The sequence below is a fragment of the Budorcas taxicolor genome, chromosome 1, assembly GCF_023091745.1.
Source record: "Budorcas taxicolor isolate Tak-1 chromosome 1, Takin1.1, whole genome shotgun sequence".
Classification (NCBI taxonomy): Eukaryota; Metazoa; Chordata; class Mammalia; order Artiodactyla; family Bovidae; genus Budorcas; species Budorcas taxicolor.
Window position 1 is genome coordinate 188,906,565 of NC_068910.1, and position 22,497 is coordinate 188,929,061.

Genomic DNA, 22,497 nt, shown 5'->3' on the forward strand with positions numbered 1-22,497 from the left:
ATATTATCTCACTTTACATTCAAGAAAAAGTTGTATATCTGAAGTTAAGAGATAGTCTGAAAAGTGTGGTTCTTAAAGTATTCTTTATTAAGATTATTAAAAGTTGTAGAAACAACTTTATATTATAAAGGCACAGGGAGACAGTTCTGATAAAATATTCAAATTAAACAGTAACTTACAGTACAAAAGACAATTTTAATGCACATACAAACCCCAAATGTCTGATTCAAAAATATTTTACTGTGTCTATTAATGGGCAATGATTAAAAATATAAATTGCTACTGTATAATAAATATCTGATAGTGAACATCTCGATAGCAAAGTGAACAAAATATTTATTGCTTTTCACATATATATTTTTCCCTGTAATTTAAAATTCCTAATTCTTTTATTATCTTCTCAACTTTTCCAAAGATAAAAGAAATTCCACATAATCTCACGGGGGAAATGGTAGTTATCAAAAGCTACCTCAAGAAGCAATCACTGCTGGCAGTGTTTTCTCACTTCCTGTTCTGCAATCACAGTCACCCTTCCAAAAAGTAAGATAGATATTTCCTAAACAGTAAGACAACTGCTCTAATGACTGACATTCTAAGGTTTATAATGAATACTTATACAAATATAAAAGGTGCTCCATTTTGAAATGTGTATTTTATTCGAAGTTTTGGGCAAGAGGCAAATGTCTGACAAGTAATTTTACCTACTCTCCTCAAAAGTTTTCCAAAGCTGTAAAAAGTCACCTTAGTAAAATTTCCAACACTTCAATATCTCTTTGAGGGCTAGTCTGCATATGTAATGTATAAAATTAACATAATGCAATGTATTTTATAAGGAAGAGATCTTACCCTTCTTCCAGTTTTTAAACTGGGATTAACTTTATTGATTTCCTCCTGCTCTTTCTTTAGCAACCGTTATAGATAGTACAGGTAGAACATCCATCACAACAATTAAAGAACATGAAAGCAACATCCTAATGAATGCTACTTCAACTTAAGAAATATCCACATTAAAGTCTTTGATAATCATTGTAAAGTTACTTAACCATATGTCATGTTCAGACAGTGTGTAGCAGCTAGTAATGTACCTGGCACAGAGTTGATGCTCAATAAATAGTTGCTGAATGAATGAAAAAGAAAAACTTGGCTTTGGTTGTGCATACTTTAATCACGTTCTGATTAGAATAAGATCAGTCTAGAACTAAATACTGCACGCTACATCAAACTTTGCTGTAAACAAAAGTTACGATTTCAAACAGAAAAATATCGCCTACGTTAGCTTTAGCCAATTTATATGTACATATATTTTAACTTTAAAAAACAGCTGAGAGAAATTTCGCACATTTGTTAATTTTTATCCATATACTTAAATTTGATGTTGTTGATGGTTAACAGTTGGGTAATGGAGACCAAGTTGGACAGACTGGCTAAACCTGTCTGCTTTATTTATAGTTAGAATTACTAGTCCATCAATAAATTTAAAAAGTTATGATGCCAGATTAAACTCAAACAGTGACTACCACGCTGATTTTTGCGAAACTACCACACTGAAGTTACAGATATGTAACTGAAGTTACATATATTTGGAAGTAGTAGCACAATTTTTCAACATTAAAGAATAACCAGGAAGATATGAATTTAAAAATGACAGACTCAAAGTACTGGAAGTAGGATAGTAAGAATAAGTAGGTGACCAATTTTAAAATCTAAGACTAGGTCTAATATTTCTTTGGCATATGCATTACTATCCTGGACAAGATAGCATTTAAAAAATACTGTTTTATTATTTTTTTCCTCTCAAATTAACATCAAGGTATAGATTGCTAGTATACTCTTAAAGCATTTTAAGGGACAAAGATGACATTTTGCAACATATGCCAAAGTTCATATTTAGTGTACAGTTATAATTTATTGGCATAGAGGGATGTAACTGTTAAATAACCTTAAGTGATCTCATGCAATGGTGAAACCACAGAAAGTGGGAAGAAATATAAGTATTTACACAACAAAATATTCAGTTTTCTGAAAACTGAATTCTGTTTTTTCGGAAAAACACAGTAAACCTGGGAATCCTAACAGTAAATATGTACCGCATAGCACTGAATGAAAACTAGCCCAACTGTAAATGAACACCTATAGTAACCTGAATGTGTAAAATTTAATAAAAAACATAAAAATGGAAGAGAAAAAAAAAAAACCCTACACATCAGAAGGAAAAAGTAGCCTATAAAACAGGCCAATCTAACTTGATATTCAAAGTAAATAAAAGATTCACAAAATCATGACAGTAATGCAAACTAAGTCAAGTACCAAGTACCCTTTGATACACAAGCCAATGTAACTATCAGACTCATTTCCAATAGCTTAACAATACTCATTAATCCAGTCAGGCATTCAGGGGCTGAAGCGGTCAACGAGAGCTCAAGCCTCCAAAGTTTAAGAACAAACTTATCTGCAGAAGCATCGTGTGATTTTTGAAATCATGTCTTATTTTGGCGGATGTTACCGTAAGCTCTGTCAGTGCAAGTTTATCAGGCATTTGGAAATAGGACTTCCAAGTTTCATTTTTCCAGATAGTTTTTGGAAGTTTTCGTTTTAGCCAGTGCTATGTAAATGAAGAAAAGCAAAGACAAGTTCACCGTAGACTACCTCACGTTGTTACTTAATTGTGCTAGATATTCACGCAGTTCTTTCGCAGCCTGGAATCTGCCGTAGCGCTTCTTTGGGTTGGTGCACTCATCCAGCAAGGCCTCGAGGCGGCCATCTTTGGCAATTTCGCTTGGTGGATCATGGAGGAGTCCTCCAGAAGTGCCACGCCACGTGGCGTGTCTGGATAAGAGGTTCTGACAAACAGCATAATAATTGTGGTCCACAGTGGCACGAGCACAAAGAATTTCTTTTGAAAATGATAAGCAAGCCTCCTTATCACAGTCATCAAATTTGCTTTCATACCATACATCCCAATTTTCAGGCTTATCTGTGAAAAGGGAAAGGAGAAAGAAAAATACATTTTAGAAGGCTTTTCATTGTTTCCCAAAATGTAACATTTGACTAATGAACACAGTAATGTTGGTTCTTAAAGCTATATTACATTAAACATATAAATATATTAATTTCTATACAGACATTTATAAGGAGCCCACCAAGGCAGGGGAGAAGGATCAGACAAAGTCCCTCCATACTAAAGGCCAAAGAGTTCAGCTTAGAGTGAAACTCTCCATGATACAGAGAAAGTGCCATGTGCAAGTCTGACACAGTGCTCCATGAGTACAGAGGCACCTGTGCCCGAGACTGCAGAAAGCTGCACAGGGAACAACTGATTTAGGTTTTGAAAGATAAACAAGTCTGAAAAGAGGGAAAACAGCACGCTAGGCCCAGGGTACAGTGTGTACAAAGGCATGGATCTAAGGGGTTGGCACAGCTGGCCCAGGAAATAAAACTCACTGTCGCCAGAGCACGAGACAGGTGACTGGGGAGGAGGCACAGACAATGCAGAGAAGTAGGCTGCATCTCCTGTGGTCATGACCGTGATCTGCCTAATAGAAACTAACTCTGGGCTGAAGCCTGCAGGAGCTAGGACGATGACAACTAAAGAAGGTCCAGGAAAAAGTCAGATTGTAGAAACACTTGACACAAAAATTAACAGTAAAGTCTGAGGTTCTAATTGGAAGACAAAGTAGACACTATTAAGATAATACTAATATTTTATACATACAGAATAATATACAGTAGCTGTGAAGTGTTCAGTAGAAGGACTCATTCAAGAAACTAAAAGGCCACTGTAGCTGAAGCATTAATGGCACTGGAGTTATGTTAAAAATGAAGCAGAACAGGGCCAGTCACATAGATTATTCTCTGGGAAAGTGCACGAATTTTACTTGACAAACCACTGGAAGTCATTACGAGCATTAAGGAAGGGAGTGCTAAGATCAGATTTATGTTTTGAAAAAGGAACTACCTGAGTAGAAGGAAACCAAAGGAAGAAATAATTTCAGAAAGCTGTTACTAATCAGTCACTTCACAAATTTGACAATTGGGTGACTGCAAAGAGTAACGTGATCTTCTAAGTCAGGTTTAATGGGCTGAGAAATGAATGGATGCTGAGGAAGTAGAGAAAGGCAGTAAACAACTTTTAAAAATAGAGGGAAAGCGGGAAAGAATCTTATGCATACTTGTTTATGGGAAAGTAAGAAAACCTAGATTTTAAGGAGGGTGGGAAATTGAAGAAACTGATGCAACAAGTTCTCAATGAAGGATCTATTTTTCTGAAAAAAAATGTGTATTGCTTTTACTAGTTTAGATGATAAAGGGAAGGACATTAAGGGAGTTGCTACAACAAAACCACAACTTCCCTGTAAAGGTCATTTACTAGAAAGAGTTAAGAAAAGAGGGTAAATAAAGAAATACAGCCTTTTGCAAAGTGTCTATTTAGCCAGCTCTACCATGAGACATTTGAAAAGAATTAGCCAGAGCTAAAAAAGCACTGGAGCAATGCTCATTGTATGAAATGCAAAAATACAGCAACTATATTGTATTCACTCAAGGTCAGGAATTAGTTGGTACAAAAAATTGTATTCCAGGAATGTCCATGTTAAAAAAAAATTTTTTTTTTTAAGTTAAATTAAAAAAAAAATTTACAAAAAAATTATTTTTACAGTACTGGAATAATAATGTTGTAGAGTTTAGGCAAGTTGCACAACTCTGTGAACATATATATTAAAAAAAACTGAACACTTGAAAAAAACCACAATTTAAGCTGCTTTAACTTCCACAAATATATAAAGGGGTTAAGTGGGGAATGATGTACTCCAGAGCAGGGCATCCACTCCCTGTGAAAGGATCGGCATGGCAGATAAGAAAGAATCAGAAAGTAGTTTTGTGAGCATGGAATTGGAACAAGGCATTGAGAAAAATCAAGTATTTAACAAGATAAGCTGAGATAATGTAAAAAGTGTCAACCTAATACATTGCTGTTACAGTCACTGCATTCCACAGGTGCCACAAACTTTTGGTCTCTTCATCAACAGACCCACATGACAGGAGGGGATTAAAAATACAAGGCTTTTACCATGGAACAACAACCCTTCAGTTTCTTTTACTAAGTACCTTAGTTAAAGAACCACAGGCTTTAGTCCTTGAAACTACAATTTCTATGACACTTAATTTTCAAAACACTTTAGACATTCTGCCCACCTATTCAGTGAAGAGCTCATAAATAAATGCAAGCAAAGTTTAATGTCAAACCAAAGTTAGAGATCTGCAGTGCTAGGAATCATCTACATGGTTACAAAGGAAAAAAAGAATCACTGGAGGGACCTCACAGAAAAATGAAACACAGAATATCACTGTAAGAGAATCCACAGAAAAACAGACTCTACAAAAGCAGTATAGTCTCTCTGGTAGCCTTTAACTAAATAAAAACTTAATACTGCATTAGAGTCCTAAACCACAGCACACAGCAGACAGTATGGAAAAGACGTGTACACACACACACACCCCACACACAGTATATCTGGGTCCATTTGAACCTGAGGTATATATATTTTACTATATATGGACAAACTGTGACTAAGAGTACAACTCTAATAAATCAGTATTTGTTTACCGGTCAAATAAAACAAAGAAAGATGGAAGGTTGCTTTCTAAGGAGGAAGTTTTAAAAATCTGCATCATATAAATGTAAACATTGACACAGAAAAAAAAAAAAAACCCTACAAGTTATATACTTACTTTGTCTGATTAACCTTTTGTCAGCAACCAAAACATTTTCAGCGTCCACAATGATTACCTTCCCATCTCTAGGACCAACTGCAAAATTGTCAAAGCTGACGTCCAGGAGGTAGAGTGCAAATTCAAAGTCATTGTTTGTGAGCTGCTCTGCTATTTCCATTAATTGCCAAGCGAGGTCAACTCGTTTCTCCCATGGGGCATTAAAGTAACTCCACAGTTCTTCTCCAACATAATTAACAGCCACCATTCTTCCACAAGCTCCAAGATATTTTGCAAATGGCCAACCTTCATCAGATGGAAAACTCTACGAAAGAATTATCTTTATTACAAGACATTCTGATGAGCATATCCTAGGTCTGTCCCCAGATCCTCGCAGTAGAGATTCCTGCTAGGAGGCATGAGCTTGGATTTTGTTATATTCAATAGCTCAAAAGAGATAAACAGTTTTTTAATTGAGGTATAATTAATTTAAGATGTGATGTTAATTTCTGTTATACAGCAAAGTGATTCAGTTATATGTATATATACATTCTTTTAAAAGAATATTCTTTTCCATTATGGTTTATCTCAGGATACTGAATACAGTTCCCTGTGCTACACAGTCGGATCTTGTTATTTATCCAATTCTACACGTAACAGTTTGCATCTGCTAAGTCCAAGTTCACCCCTCCTTCACCCTTCCCCTTCCCTTTGGCTAACACAAGTCTGTTCTCTAGGTCTGTGAGTAACTTTACTTCTTTTTTTAACTCATACCATTACTATGGACTTGAAACTTTTTAATAGATTACCTCACATTATAAAGCTAAAATAAGTCTTGCTTATCGAAATCTCAGAATCAAATTGATCAACAAAACACAAGACACCTTCTTTATTACCAGATCTAAAAGCAGAGATGTTTTATCTTTTTGACTCATGTATGTACAATCAACCAAAGCTTTCTTTTGAATGAACAGGACTGCACACCTATGAGCCAGCAAGTGTTACCAGGCATCAGGCACTCTGTTATGGCAGTAAGAGTGAACCACACTGTCTCTAAAATAAAAATTTTAGAAGACAAATACCAAACAAATAACTATGAGTATAATTAAGTATTAGTTACTAAAAAATGGTTCTGGTTCTAAGAGTCTTTAATAGGGATCTCATCTAGTCCAGAAGCAGGCAGGAGAGGAATGCAGAGAAAGATTCTTGGGAAATGTCTTCCAATCTGTACCCACAGGTTGGTAAAGGGCAGTCTGATAACCTACAACGCAACCTCCACTCCAAGTATCTCTGATGCCAAGTTAGCTTTGCTTCCCTTTCCGATGTCACCACATTGTCTATTCACCTTAAATCCAACTTCAAAATTACTTATTCTCCTGATCTGGCCAAGATTTTCTAATGGATTTTTTAACTACTAGGAAGATTAACATCCTAAAACAAGTCTTCCAGGACTATGAACAAGTTATTTTCAACCTAAGTAAACTGGCAGGCTTATTCTAAAGTACTCTGCAGTACTGTAACACCCAGCTACAGGTTGAAAAAAGAGCAAAAGCGTGGGAAGTAATGCTTTAAACAACTGTTGGAAGATCACGTGACCAGAGGTATTTTTAAAGAGCTATTTTTCAGAAGAGTGAAGTGAAAGTCACTCAGTCATGTCCAATTCTTTGTCACTCCCATGGACTGTACAAGTCCATGGAATCCTCCTGGCCAGAACACTGGAGTGGGTAGCTGTTTCCTCCTCCAGGGGATCTTCCCAATCCAGGGATGGAACCCAGGTCTCCTGCATTGCAGGCAGATTCTTTACCAGCTGAGCCACTGGGTAAGCCCTTTCAGTACAGTCCCTTTCCTTAAATTAGAGGCAGATGATATTTACACAGATTGCAGGGGAAACAAAGCAAAACACTACAGAATATAAACACAGCCTACTTCTATTGCTAAAAATTGAACAATCTGCATAAGAGCCAGAGATGAGGCTCTTCTGGGAACTCAAGAAAGTAGGTGGGTGATATTAATTTTACTCTGAGCTTTTATAAAATTGACAAAACTCAGTACCACTCTTACTTTAAAACTTTTATCACCTTTAAAACAAAAGATTTATAGTCATACTTCATCCGTAATTGCCTATTTTCATATTTTCATTTGTGCTTCCTTTTAACTCTATCAAATGTACAATAACTGTATTTGTTCTTTGTATATACACCTTTTCTGTTTAAATTTCAATATCTGCAGTTTTGTGATATAATACTAATTGTGTAAATTAAAACTTTAGATATGTTAGTATGAATCTTTAAATATAGTAAATGAATTAATTCAATTTTGTTCACAGACAATATCTACTGATGCTTTAGTAATTAGAGGAAAGTACATTTTTAATCTTATCTGAGATTTTAGAACTTCTTGTGGGCACTGGGGAAAGTGACAGATTGCTCATTTCCAATGTGACATGCAAAAACTGCTAACCACACGTTATTTTCAGCTTTTCCTCCCAACTTAAAATACCTCCATAATCTTGAAAATTTATAGGCAAAATGATTACAAAAGATTTAACTATTTCTCAGAAGTATTCATGTATAAAATCTGATATATAAAACAAAAACACTGAAAATAACTAAGTATGTGAGATTATACAGTTTTGCAGTGCAAAAAATAAAGAACTCCTCCACATACACTATTGGCACATTATTCACATGCCATATTGTCAAGCAGATACAAACATATCTTTGTGAAACTAAAACGGTCTTTGACAACAGGAGAAAGGGGAACCCTGCCAACATCTGCACACGTACAAATGCCTCCTTGTTTTTGGAGCCTTTCCAAGTGAACGACGGTCAAATATATACCTCATTACTCAAGTCCCTCATGGAAGAGAATAAAATATATGAACAAATGTCATATTGAGCAACTTTATATTCATATAGCAATTTCTGACAATGTTAGCTGAAATCATGTTATGCCTCATTTTAAGAAGAGCGCAATTCCTTCATATAATTTGCTACCAAATCTTTTGGAAGAACTTTAACAAATGAATTCACATCACTTGCTCATATGAAAATAATTTTTCATTGAATAATCAAAAGTCATACTTCATTAATAAGAACAGAATTCTACTCAGCGTTCTATTGAAAATGCTCCAAGGAAGCCAAAATATTTATAATTTGTATTTAAAACAATTCTGGCTTAGAACCAAATGTACCATGATCAAGCAGAGTTTGAGAAACAAAAATTTTAAGATGTTACCACTTGGATTTATTAAGTATACCAAGCAATAAGAAACAAAACATCTTACTTCCTGATTACCAAACTCCCACAGTGCATAAAACACAGTAGCTAGGATAAGAAGTATACTGTTGAGGTTCACATTTTTTTTTCTTTAAACAAAATCTTAAAAAATCTGCCCATTGTGCTGGGCAGATTTTCAAACTACCTAACAACAGGCACACAATTTCAAGAAACTTGAAATAAAATGTGTGTTTCATTTTTTACTTCTATTTTTACTTTACTTTTTATTGATGTATAGGTGATTTACAATATATGTTAGTTTCTATTGTACAGCACAGTGATTGAGTTTTTATTCTTTTCCCTTATAGGTTATTCCAAACTATTGAGTATAGTTCCCTATGCTAGAGTAGATTCTTGTTAGTTATCTATTTTATATTTAGTAGTGAGTATATGTTAATCCCAACCTCCTAATTTATCTCTCACCCACTTCTCTTTTGGTAATCATAAATGTTTTCAAAAGTGTACAAGTCTCTGTTTTTGAACTAAGTTCATTTGTATCCTTGTTTTTTTTAAGATTCCACATATAAACAGCAATATCAATATGATATTTGGCTTTGTCTTGCTTAGTTCACTTAGTATGATAATCTCTGGGTCCACCCATGTCCCTGCAAATGCCATTACTTCACTCTTTTTATGGCTGAGTAATATCACATTGTTATATATTCCACATCTTCTTGATCCATTCATCTGTAGGTGGATATTTAGGTTGCTTCCATGTCTTGGTTATTCTAAATAGTGCTGCAAGGAACCACAGGATACACGCGTATTTTGGAATTATGGTGTTCTCTGGATACATGCCTCGGAGCAGGACTGCAGAACCATGTGGTAACTCTTCCCTGGCAGCTTCCCGTATGGGCTTCCCTGGTGGCTCAGCCAGCAGAGAATCTGCCTGCAATGCAGGAGACCCGGGCTTGGTCTCTGGGTCAGGAAGATCCCTTGGAAAAAGGAATGGCAACCCATTCCAGTGTTCTTGCCTGGAGGATTCCACAGACAGAAGAGCCTGGTGGGCTAGAGTCCATGGGGTCTCAAAGAATCAGACATGACTGAGCGACTAACACTTTTACTTTCTTTCATGGCAACTCTATTTTAATTTTTTAAGGAACCTCCATACTGCCCTCCATAGTGGCTGCACCAATTTATATTCCCACCAACAGTGTAGGAGGGTTCCCTATTCTTCTCACACTCTCCAGCATTTATTATTTGTGGACTATTTGATGACAGTCATTCTGACCAGTGTGAGGTGGTAAGTCATTACAGTTGTGATTTGATTTTTCTAGTGATGGTGCTGAGCATCTTTTCATGTGCTTTTTGGCGATCTGTATGTCTTCTTTGGAGAAATGTCTGCTTAGATCTTCTATTTTTTGATGGGGTTGTTTGTTGAGCTGTCTGAGAAAATGTGTGTATTTTACAGGCTTATTTACTAGTGAAAAAATGCATTTAAATTCTTTTTATCTGAAAGAGAGTCTTTAAACTTGGAATGGTTTAACTTCTAACTGGATTGGAGGCACTCCAATTAATTATTCAGGGTTTTTCATCAAGTTTGAATATGTCATACAGTATGCAAAGTTACAACTAAGTATTAGTTTAAGATTACACAAAGTCACAAAATGGTTAAAAAACATATGTATTACTCTATTACTGCTTTTTTTTTACATTAAGTGGGTGACCACTCAAAGAAAAAGTCCGAGTATTACCACCAGTGTAATAATTTAAAATGGAAATTTAAGTATCAAGTCAAAAATGCTTAACTCTAAGATTTAAAGCAACATTAAATGCTTTCACTGTCAACTGACATAGTATTTTGAATATGAAACCTACGATAGACCATCATGTCTAGGTATCTTTTAGCTTAAAATCAAGGTTTCAGAAACTACTAGGATCATCTTCATTTTATGAGAAAATAAAATATATACAATCAGTAAGTAAAGAGACAATTCAGATATTTAATATTCTTTAAGATACATAATCTTTTATAAACTTTCTATATTTAAAGGGTAAAACAGTATGTAAGCAGAAAGTGGACTTGAAATCACTAGTCTAGCTTCTAAGTTTCACCTTTACCTCTGCATCTCACTAGCTGTGTGATGGTGGCAAAGTCTAAATTTTTTAGTGCTTTAGTCTCTTCTCTGTAAAACTGGAATAATACTTGCCCCAGATTCATCAGGGCCATCAAAGGGAAAAAAATATGAAATGCTAAACTGTAAAAAGGCTTGGTGCTATGAGAGATGTCCAGTGCATCTACAAGCAGTAAATACACAGAAGATTTAAACCTTGGTAATATGTATATACATAAACACAGCACTGTAATTTGATTTTCATTTATAATAGCTAAGTACCACAAAGTAAATTCTAAACGCTGACTTATCTATCACATCTATTGATCAAAACCAAAAGTCACAATGCTTTGTGGACCCTTCATGTGACCAAATGGGATGTGCAATCTAAAAATTCTAGAGTTGGAGGGTACTCAAGTTTTAAATACAGCTCAACTTTATCAGCATATACCTTAAGTGAGTTGCCTCAAGTCACAAAGGTAGTGGGGCTTCCCTAGTGGCTCAGTGCTAAAGAATCATCCTGCCAATGCAGGAGCCACAGAACACATGGGGAGCCGCGAGTTTGATCCCTGGGTCGGGAAGAACCCCCGGAGGAGGAAATGGTAACCCACTCCAGGATTCTTGCTGGGATAATCCCATGGACAGAGAAGCCTGGCAGGCTACAGTCTGTGAGGTCACAAAGAGTTGGACATGACTGAGCATGCATACATACACACACGCAAGTATTAAGAAGTGAAGTCAGGCTAATATAATCCCTCAATCCCAACAGCCCTGTTTCAGAAGCTTTCAAATTTTGGAAAGGTGACAGTACGTATGTTTCACACTCATATTATGCAATGCTTCAAGGACTTTGGGATAGCACCTCACAAGAAAACATTTCACTGCAAAAATACCATAAGCTTATTCATCCCAAGTTGGATAAAGCACATGAATTACCTCATGTGTTTTCACATTTGTTTTTTAACTTGACAAGGCCTATTTTTCTTCACTTTTTAAATTTGGAACTGCAGATAAGGTCAACTCACATTTCACTGACTACTACAAGAAGCTGGAGTAAAAGGCAATAAGAGTTACTGTGGAATGAAAATCTTGAACTTAAAAAATCCTATATCAAGCCTAACTCCATCAGAAATGTTAAGAGTTGCAAACAAAACATAATCCTGTTCTTAGCAAGGCTTTTTAGCCTGAGTTGGGAAGATGATTATGAACATATATAAATGATAAATTCTGGAATTTGTTACAAATCACAGAAAAGTACAGAAAATGTTGAGAAAGAAAAACAGGGACCTATTTTAAATTGTGTAGTAAAAAACAGCCTCTCTAAGGAAGTGCTACTTAGGGAGAGCTCTAAATGCTGAGCATAATATTACACAGATTGGGGATGAGGCAGGAAGAATGTTGCAGGAATATGTTAGAGCCAGAAACTGTCTTTTCAGAACTGAAAGAAAAAAAAAAAGGCCAAAGAAGCTGCAGTGAAATGAGGAGGGAATGGCTTGAGGTAATGGGGTCTGCAGAGGGAGGTAGAGATCAGATCACAATCATGTTGGGAATTACAGAATAAAACACAAACTCCCCAACACAGTCTACATGCCATGAAAATACCAAACGTGTCAAATCTTGAACATTCAGAAACATATTACTTACTGGAGTTAATCAATATGCTGTGGTATATAACTTTTAATCAACAGCCACGGTCCTACCATATTAATTAGATCATTTTATTCTATTATATAAGAATACAGTCCTGAAAAAAGGAGGCATGGGATGTGTAAGTAAAACTGACAGAAAAACCTAAAGTCAACTCTAAAATGTTCATGTTCTATTATCTTTTACTCTCTTTACATGACCAAAAGTGGGGTTTGCATACTAAGTTTAAAAGATCATAATTCCTTTAATACAAAAAATATAAAATATTTTATAGCCATTTATTATCTCATAACATGCCATTAAAAAGAACATAACTTTGCAGTTTGCCTAAAAAGGAAATGTGTTACATGACTGCAAGACTGATTTTTTTTTAAAGGAGAAAATTCCTAGTAAAAAGATAATGACTTAAAAAAAAAACTCATAAATAATCAAACATATAGTCTAAAAATCTAGTTACAGGTTTTCTAAAGAACTGGCATGTCTACTCATACACACAATTTAAACTTGAGATCATTTCTAGAGAGTAAATTACCAAAAGCATACAAAATGCTTAGAGGTTCAATCTGAGCTTCAAAATTATTTTTAAAAGCCAAAATTTGAACAAAATCCCATTGTAGTAACGCATGTTATAACAGCTGTTCATAGAGATTAGTCAAATGTTCTGGTGACAGACTAATGTGTTCACAGTTTTGTGAACTGTCTAGAGGGGGAATACAGTAAAATTACTGGAATGATTTAATGGTTACCTAATTTTTGCTAAAATTTCTTTAAGACCTCAGCTTCTTAATTTATACTGCCAAATAGTAGCCAAAATCCATTGCAAAGACTGTAGAATCTTAATAATCTCAAGATTTTCAAGTCACAGGATATGTTCCATTTGTTTCACTAAGTAGTTTTCTGAATGCCAATTCCACCCACCTAGAATTCCAACAATATTAAGCAATGTCTTGAAAATAGCAAGGTTGTGTTATTTCACTGAATATCGTGTCCAACAGCTAGCTGTATCTAAAATAGGAAACTAATGTCAAAACACATCAATAACAAAAAAACCTACCAAGTTTAATAGAAACAACTCATCTTTTAGAATAAATATCTTAAGAAATATTCTTCCATGCCACCAAAAAAAAGAAAGAAACCAAAACTGCTTGGCCACAAATTTTAAATATGTATTTACTAGTCTCAACTGAACTCATGAGAACTAGCAACTGTGATCCATGTTTTTAAATTGAAAGATATACCTGGAAACGCTATACTCAAATATTTATTTCTAATAAACTATCAAATAATGTGGGGAGGGGAAGGTATAAGCAGCTTCTTTTAGACCCAATAACCTAAGAATGCTACTTTCTTTAGTCAAGATCTGATTTCTTTAAATAATCTGTCAATAGAATAGTACTAACTTCCTCTCTTCCCTTTAAAACACAAACTGAATTAACACAGCCCTTCAGAAGTATAACACAGTATCTGCTAGGAGCATAGTATCTCTCTGCATTAAATACCTGGTGCCTGGTTTTGAATGTGTATTCCTTTGTCTTAAATTTAATATGACCAAAACAAAACTCTTGGTTCTCCCTCTCCCAAAGCCATTCCTTCTCTGGGCTTCCTCAGCAGTAGCTGCTTAGACCAAAAACCCTGGTGATATCCTTTATGTTTCTTTCTCTCATACAGTAACCCATTCCCATCATCAAGTCCTATTGGATATTTCTCCAAACGTACCATGTCTAACTGCTTTTCATAACCTCCACTGCAACCACCTTAATACATACCAAGCTTTCTCCCACAAACCAGGGCAAAAGCCTTTGATTCCTTAAACCATTCTCCACAAAGCACGCACTGCTAAAAACACATTTATTGTTTCCCACTGCTCTGAAAACGAAATTCTAAACTCAAGAAGCCTGTTTACAAGGTCACCCACAACATGGACCTTGCCTACTTCTGTGATCCTGAGTTCTACCAGGCTTTTCTACCCCCATGCTTGATCTTGCTTTGGAACCTCCGAATTTGCCCTCAGAATTGTGTACCACTGGCTTTTTCTCATCATTCACATCTCAGCTAAAATGTCACTCTTAACTTCTGACCACTGAATTTAAAATTGTATCTCTAATCCAATTCTCCATTATAGGAATCTGCTTTGTTCTTTTCATAGTATGTAAAATCTAAGATAACCTTGCTCTTTGTTCTTTTCATAGTATGTAAAATCTAAGATTACCTTGCTCTTTATTTGTTTGCTGCCTATATCTAATGCCCCAGAAAGCAAGGAATCCACACTTGTGCCCTGGCCTGTCATCTTTACTACACCCCAAGGGTACAGAGGTCAGTTCCCTGTACTACTTAGAGCCACACAACTCCTGTCAGATCTCCCTCCGATGATACATCTTTTAAGATTCCATCTCAGAGTCTAAGAACACCAAGAAAAACCTTGACTTAACCTCTATTTTTAAAACTATTATTTACTAATTACTAAATAGAATTATTAACTTTATGACTTACTGAGAAAAATTAAACTATTTGGTTTATATTACTGAATCCTTATGAAAACTATGTTTATACAACAGTCATCATCATATGGGTCAAATCCTTAATGCCCTTTTAATTACTATTCCAAAAAAACCACAGCCTGAAGCAGCATCTACATAGGTATTTATGATGTATGTATGTATATATATGTAAAGACAATGACATTTAAACATTTGCCATAGGAAGAGTAAAATTTATATATTTCTAAGACAGATGTCATGGTGTACTAAGGAACTTCACTCTAAAAGTGAAATAAGCTGATTTGCAAAGTAATAATATACTGTAAAAACTTTACAATTAACGATATTTTACATATATTATCTGAATAATTCTCTCCTTTAAAACAATTCATTGATAAGTATTAACATTCCCATTTTACCCATTTAAAAACTCAGGGTCCGAACCATCAAGTGACTTGCTCATTGCCACCCTACAACTTTGTGGTGGTCTAGAACGCTATTTCAATACTGCCATCACCACACCTCCTGGTCCGCGTGGGCATAACTCCATTTATCCTCAGAACTCAATTCCTCTGTGAAATCCTCCCTGGTATCTACACCTATGAAGGTACACTTAGATGTCCCTCCCTAAGTGAGTCATCTGACAGGGTGCATAGTATCTTTATCGGTAGGGCTAATTATGCTATACTGATTTTAATTAGTCATTTATATACCTGGCAGCTACACACAGCTAAGCTACTTGCTGCCTAGAAAGGCCTATTCAATCCAAATGCCTTCTAATAGACTATTTACCAAACAAGCAAACAAACAAAATTCAGTTCTTCTACGTCCAGGGCTATAAGTCCAAAGAGCTTCCAGCTGCTTCACAGATAAACTTCTGCAATCTATAAAAAAGACATAAAATGTGAATAAAAAATTTGATTACATAATTTAAAATCTTTCAAAGTCTATGATCAGGATGAATAACTATCCTAATTTTATGCCAAGAATTTACTGTTTTAAGACAGTTTACAATCATTTACTAAAGTTCAGTATGTATAGGGCTTATATTCTAAGGACATATTAGTTTTAGTGTGAAAAGTAAAGAGAGAAAACATGCCAGCATTCTGTGAAGAATAAGCAGCAATAACAGCAATATAGGAAGGAGCCAGAGACCAGAGGCCAGAAAATCAGAATATAAACCAGTCTGATGATTCCCTGAAAAATTGACTCCCTATTAACGTATGAGAGGAATATGTGCTGACCCATGCAATGGAAATATGAGGGAAAATAGTTCAAATATTAGATGAAAAAAATATTTCTGTACTTTCAGAATGATGGCCAAAAGATACGAATATAAACAGAAAATAGGCCAGGGTATCAAATGATTTTGCTCCATTGATCTGGAAGTAGATTAATGGAGGAATTTCCTATGGATGATCATCTGTTTCTACAATCTTTCTAAAATAAAAGTCTCCTTTTTGAGACCTGGGTTACACACAGATGTTATTTTTTTGTTTGCTCTGTCATTAAGCTCAATCAACTGTCAATAAAACCTCTGTTAAAAAGAAGAAAAACAGAACGGAAAAAAAAATCTCTAGATATAAGCTTATTCATTTATTAGATTAAAAAGTAACCTATTCAGTACTACCTAGTCAGGAACATCTCTGAAGCCTAAATCTGAGAGTGTGGCTACCACAGCAGCAATCATTGGTAGAGAAGTAGGTGGCCCCTTAAACTCCGGTTTGAAAAGAAACTCCTGAGACAAAGTCTGGAACATCCTTTCTAGGTGCCACTGCCCCACAAGAACCTTAACTACCCTTAGCTCCAGACTATCACCCTTTAAAGGTAGTCTCGAATTTTGATTTGTTTTAACCTGATTTCATCTGTGTAAAAATTGGGGCTAGGAAGACAAGCTTAAAACAGGACTAGCTAATCTGGCCTCTGACCCATATAGGCTAGCAGGAATCAAGTAACAAACCTCTGACTCCCTTCTAGAAGAGCTTAAACCCACCAGTTAAACTCAAGTTCAGAAGCAGAGTGACAACTTCAGGTTGAAGGGTAAGAGTCACAGGGTGTTGAGGCTGAAAAGGAAAGGACCTAATCCAATAGTCTCATTTTATAGATAAGTAAAGGGAGTCCCACACAAAGTTTACCAACAGTCCAAAGTAAAAAAATCAGCTAAATGGTCATAATCTGTTTACGTCAAAAAGGGCATCTTAGTACATCTTAAAGATATATTCTTCACCTACAAAAATTATTTTTAAAGGCAGACACAACATTCACTCCAAGTTTAATTGTAAAAATTCACCCTGTAATGTAGGAATGGACTAAATTAGTGAAGTAAAGGTATGGTTGATATTCAAAAACATAACTATTTTTAAGGTGATCCAGATTTCAGACAAGCTTCAAAACTTAACCAAATGCATTAGATAATAAAGTTACTTTTACTTATTTAATATCTAAACACTTTCTAATTATTGAGTGCTTACTATGCATCAAGCACTATATAAAATGCTTTCCATGTACTATGTCATTTACAAGAACTGAAGGTTTAAAATCTATAGCTTAAACAATGATAGTTACATACTTTAAAAATTAAAGAAATCCTATTAAAAACATGATTTAGAAAACTTAAGACAAAATTAGGCAAATAAGACAAATTCCCACATCCTTGCCCTTAAACAAAAAAGAGCTTTCTTATTTCTATAAATAAGACCATCTTCACTATCTCTGAGTTATAAAGTCAGAGAGAACATTTTGAGCTTCAGGAAATCCAGACAGCATTTTTCTCCCTCACATACTCACAATGTTTATAAATTCAAGAATAGGTTAAGCACAAATACTGGTAAAAATTTTATCAGTAACAGAAAACATTTTGCTATCTTGCGAAATACTTCAACCTCTCATTTTTAACTATTCCAAGAATGCTGCTATACATTGTATTACAAAGTCCCTCTCTGCATTTTTTCCCGTAAGATTATGGCAAACTTGTTATGAAATACACCTCTAGGTAAAGTAAAACTGTGAAGAGGAAAAGAAGGTATCAGAGTAGAAGATAAAGGTTTTAGCATTATCCTGTTGATGCTTATAATTTTTCCTTAGAGCTAGATAAGCTGCTGTAAGCTAGTAAAACTATCCAACAATGGGAAAAGAGTCATACTTCTGTATCAGTCCACATTGGGAAATTTATACTACAAATCTGTACAGCCTTACACAGATAAATTAGGTCCATATCATACCTTGCAGACATTTAATACCATTCATGTCTCCTTTCAAGGCATAATAGAAACTTAGGTTTTTTACTGTTTCTTAAACTCTGAAGAGGCGAACTGAATGGGCTAAATTCACACATACTTTTCAGTTCTTTAATACTTTATCAAGAGATTTTTAAATGTTTATTTTTGGAAGCATGTTTACTACATGGAAACTATTGTTAAGAACAGCTTGATGAATTCAGTTTAAAATACTTTTTCTCCCAAGTAGTTAATTTTGGGGCAATATAAAAAAAAATCTAGTTTTTCACCAACTGTCCAGAAACTCAATAAGTAGCTCCCTCTCCTGGAAACAGAGAAAGGAAAAAAAAAGGAGTTCCCCGTTAAGCTGTAAAGCACAAACTTGTACTTTTAAAAATATTTTTTAAAAACACATGAACCCAAAAATATATATAAATAAGAGTTAAAAAAATAAACATTCCTATGATTGACTGGTACTAAAGGCCTCAAATCTGTATTTCACACAGCATGTAACTAGCTATAAAACTAAATTAACATTTCAATTTACAAGCAGCCGTCAATAATGCCAATATATGCATTTCCTCATATGCTAAAAACAAACTCTTATCCTATAATCCACCTAGCCACATGGTCAAGTGATTGTGTCAGTAAGTTTAAACTACAAAAATATAACTGATCTTTTTTTTTTTTTCAAGTTGTCTATCACTAAAGGTGAAAAGAGAAGAAAAAATTTAAGGGAAGAGTAATCAGAAAACATATTTGACAATCTCAACTGTAAAGTAAATAGAAAATGGCAAGACAACTTCAAGCTTCAAAAACATGTGTTTCCTAAATAAAGCATTTATCTCAGTACAAACCAAATGTCAATATTTCTCATATTAAAATGACATACATTTATAGAACTGCATATACAACATTCTTAAAGTGTTCTAACATTAGCAGAAGCATCTGATAAAAACCTTTGAATATGAAGCTATTATTATAGGTGCAGAAAATGTGTATTATTAAGGTAGATCTTTACTAAATTTTTGGATCCCAGAGAATTTGACAGACTACTCAGCCAACTATATTGCTAGAGCTGTCTCCAGAGACCAAACTTGCTAACATAAACACCTATTTCTCAAAGAGAAAAGGCAGCTTAAATGGAAAAAGTTTTAAATCAAAATGTACGCATTAAATATGGGCTTAGACTTTAGAGGCTGACTAATTTTGTAACTACCAAATAATTTCTTCAAGAGAAGTTTAACCAGTTTTATATCCTATTCACTGATAAGAGAGCACCATTTAATATACAATCTGTACTTTAAATGACCCATTACATACATCCTATGACTCCTTAAAATTTACTACAGTTTTGTTTGAGGCAAATACTTATTTTGTGTTAAAATTATTTGGCTACACTAATCAAACGATGCTGGTTTCTTTTGGCTAAGTTGGGCAGCGAAAAACTTGAGAAAAATAAGCCATATAAATGAATACTGGACATTTCTATACATACACTTTAGATTAAAAAAAAAATGCAACCCTGTACAAACCTCCTAGCCATTGGTGACATTCTTAGCAGCGCAGAGAGGGCGTGAAATATATTAAAATTACTTGGGATTAGTTTAATGTCATGTTCCCCCTGCCCCCACCCTTTGTATCTGAAATACAGCACAACTGGTATGGGGAAGGAGCAAGGTTAACTTTCCCTGCGGTTATCAGGAGAGATCACACCCCCACAGTTGTAACCACTGTCCAAGGACACCGCACTAAAGGCGAATGGGAATGTGTATAAACTCAATAACTTTCCCCAAGGTAAACACAGTTTTGAGGGATTCTGTTTTCTTTTCTGGCTGTCACCGCCAGTAAAAAGATCACAGCCTATCTCTAAGTCACGAGAGAGCCAATACGTCAACTAGGAGAGAGGTGACTCTTCTTTCCCCGTTTCTTGCCCTGGCCTAACACTTCATCTCCTCCCTGCGGCCAAATTACCAAACGAGCAGAGAAGGTCACCGACCGGATCAGCATGAAAATGTCCGTCCTGACACCCTCGCAGTCTCAACTCCAAAGTGCCTTATTTTTTTTCTTTCTAATCCCAACCAAAGCACACGACTCAAGGATGAACCCCACCCCGACCACGGTCCCCATTTTCCAACCTCAACCTCCCAGTCTGGCTGCCCTGATGATGTGCCAGGTGAATGAGCTAAGGAATAAAACAAAAACAGACTTCGGGGCCGAAGTTAGGGCAGCCGGCGCGGGGTACTAAAGAGGAGAGCAAGAAACACTTGAGAACTAAGAAAAAGGTCCAATGGCTCGTGAGCAGACTGCGCCGCGGAAGCGCAAGCCCGGGCGGATCAAAGCAGAAAGGCAGGGAGGGAGAAGAGCCCCAGGAAACTGGCCAAATAGACATTTTGGGAGCGAACGAAAGACTCGCTCCCTCTGGCGTTGAGGGATCCGCAGTCGGATAGGAGATGCGCCCGCGTCCAGCTGACCGGAGCCGACTCACCCTTAGGCGGGTCGCCCTTCGCGACCCCGCACTGCGCCCGGGGTCCCCCTGCGCCGCCGTCTTCCCACGCCCGCCGCCGCGCCGCGCCGGGTCCAGACAGGGCGACCGGCGCGGGCGGGGCCGCTTCTCCCGACTCCCGTTCCCCGTGCGGCCCTCCCGGCAGGACACTCCCAACCGGAACCCCGCGCCTACCTGTAGCACCAGCGGCTCGGGGTTGAAGGCCAGGGTCAGCAGCAGCTGCATGCGCTCCGAGTCCTTGAGGTTGCGGAGCAGGAAGCTGCCCGAGTCCTTGGTCTCGGCATAGCGGCGCACCAGGCGGTCGAGCAGGCGCTGCGAGGGGCAGTGCACCAGGTCGGACCAGCCCTCCACCGCCTCCGGCGTGAGCAGCCGCACGTCGCCGTTGAGGCGCGCGAACTCGGTGCGGGGCATGGCCTGGAGCAGGTCGCAGCGGGGCCGGCCGGTGGCCCGCTTGCAGATGCTCTGGTCGAGCTGCGCCAGCTCGCGCTGCGAGCCGAGGCGCTTGAGCACCACTCGGCGGCGGCCGCCCTCGCGGGGCTCGCCGTACTGCGCGAAGTAGACGTTCTTCACGTTGAGGAAGTCCAGCAGGCGCAGGCGGCCCCACGCCTCGAACACCACCTGCCCGTTGAGGAAGCGGCGGCACCAGCTAGTTCCGAAACACGCCGGGCACTTATTGAGCTGCAGGAAGCGCCGGTCGGCCAGCTCGTTGCGCTGCCAGGAGGCGAGCAGCGACGGCGAGTGCAGCACCATCAGCACCAACAGGCTGCCCAGCGCCGCCAGCTTCAGCGAGCGGGACAGGCGGCCCAGCTTCGGGGGCACCAGGCGCCACATCCCGCCCGCCGCCCGTCCGCCAGCACCCGGAGGGCGAGGGCACCCCCGGGGCGCCCCCGCCGCGCCGAAACCCGGAGAGCGACCGGCAGGGGCCCCCGAGCGAAAGAAGGAGCAAGGCGCGCGGGCTGGGGCGGGAAGCGGAGTAGGTGTGTAAGAGAGACGGAGAGCGGGAAGCAGCCGGCCCGAGCAGGCTGCGACTTCTCCCAGTCACTAGTCTCCACAACTCTCGAGCTCCCTCCTCCGAGCTCCCCGCCCTCCGACTCCGGCGGCGCCTCCTCCAAGCCAGTCAAGTTATACAGCAACGGGAGGAGGGAGGGAACGCGAGGACTCGACGGCCGCGCGCCCGCTTCCGCCGTGCGCGCACGCGCACTACTCGCTGGGGGCGCGAGAGCTGCTGCGGAGGTGGCCGCCTGCGGGACGAGCGGGGTCTCTGAGAAAAGGAGGGACTCACGGAAGGGGAAGAGAAGCTGGAATGACTCACACCGAAAAGTAGCAACAGTGTAGGAAGGTGGGAAGGATGAGGTGCCCGCGCGTCCCTGACGCCTCACGCCCCGGTTCGTGCGCGCTGACTCTCCTGAGGGAGAGCGAGGGGGCAGGGGGGCGGGGCTGGCGGGGCGGAGCGAGCGCGCCGCCGAGAGAGCGTCGGCGTGGGCTCCCGGGGGCAGCTTTGTGGTGAGGGGAGGGTTGCTCCACGGGGCGGAGCTCGAGCTTTTGGAGGCGGGGTAAACTCGCGAGCTCCTGTAGTGAAATTATTTAACACTTTTAGTAACAGTTACTCTTTT

At 38.0% G+C, this 22,497-nt stretch overlaps 1 protein-coding gene across 1 annotated transcript; it reads right to left on the reverse strand.

Annotated features, from left to right (window-relative positions):
• Positions 1-2,642: 2,642 nt before the first annotated feature.
• DIPK2A (divergent protein kinase domain 2A) lies at positions 2,643-21,715 on the reverse strand. The gene is made up of 3 exons (XM_052649006.1): positions 21,059-21,715; positions 5,728-6,031; positions 2,643-2,974 (listed from the first exon to the last, which is right to left on the reverse strand). Exons 1-3 carry the CDS (start codon positions 21,713-21,715, stop codon positions 2,643-2,645), a joined length of 1,293 nt encoding a protein of 430 aa, XP_052504966.1.
• Positions 21,716-22,497: the final 782 nt, after the last annotated feature.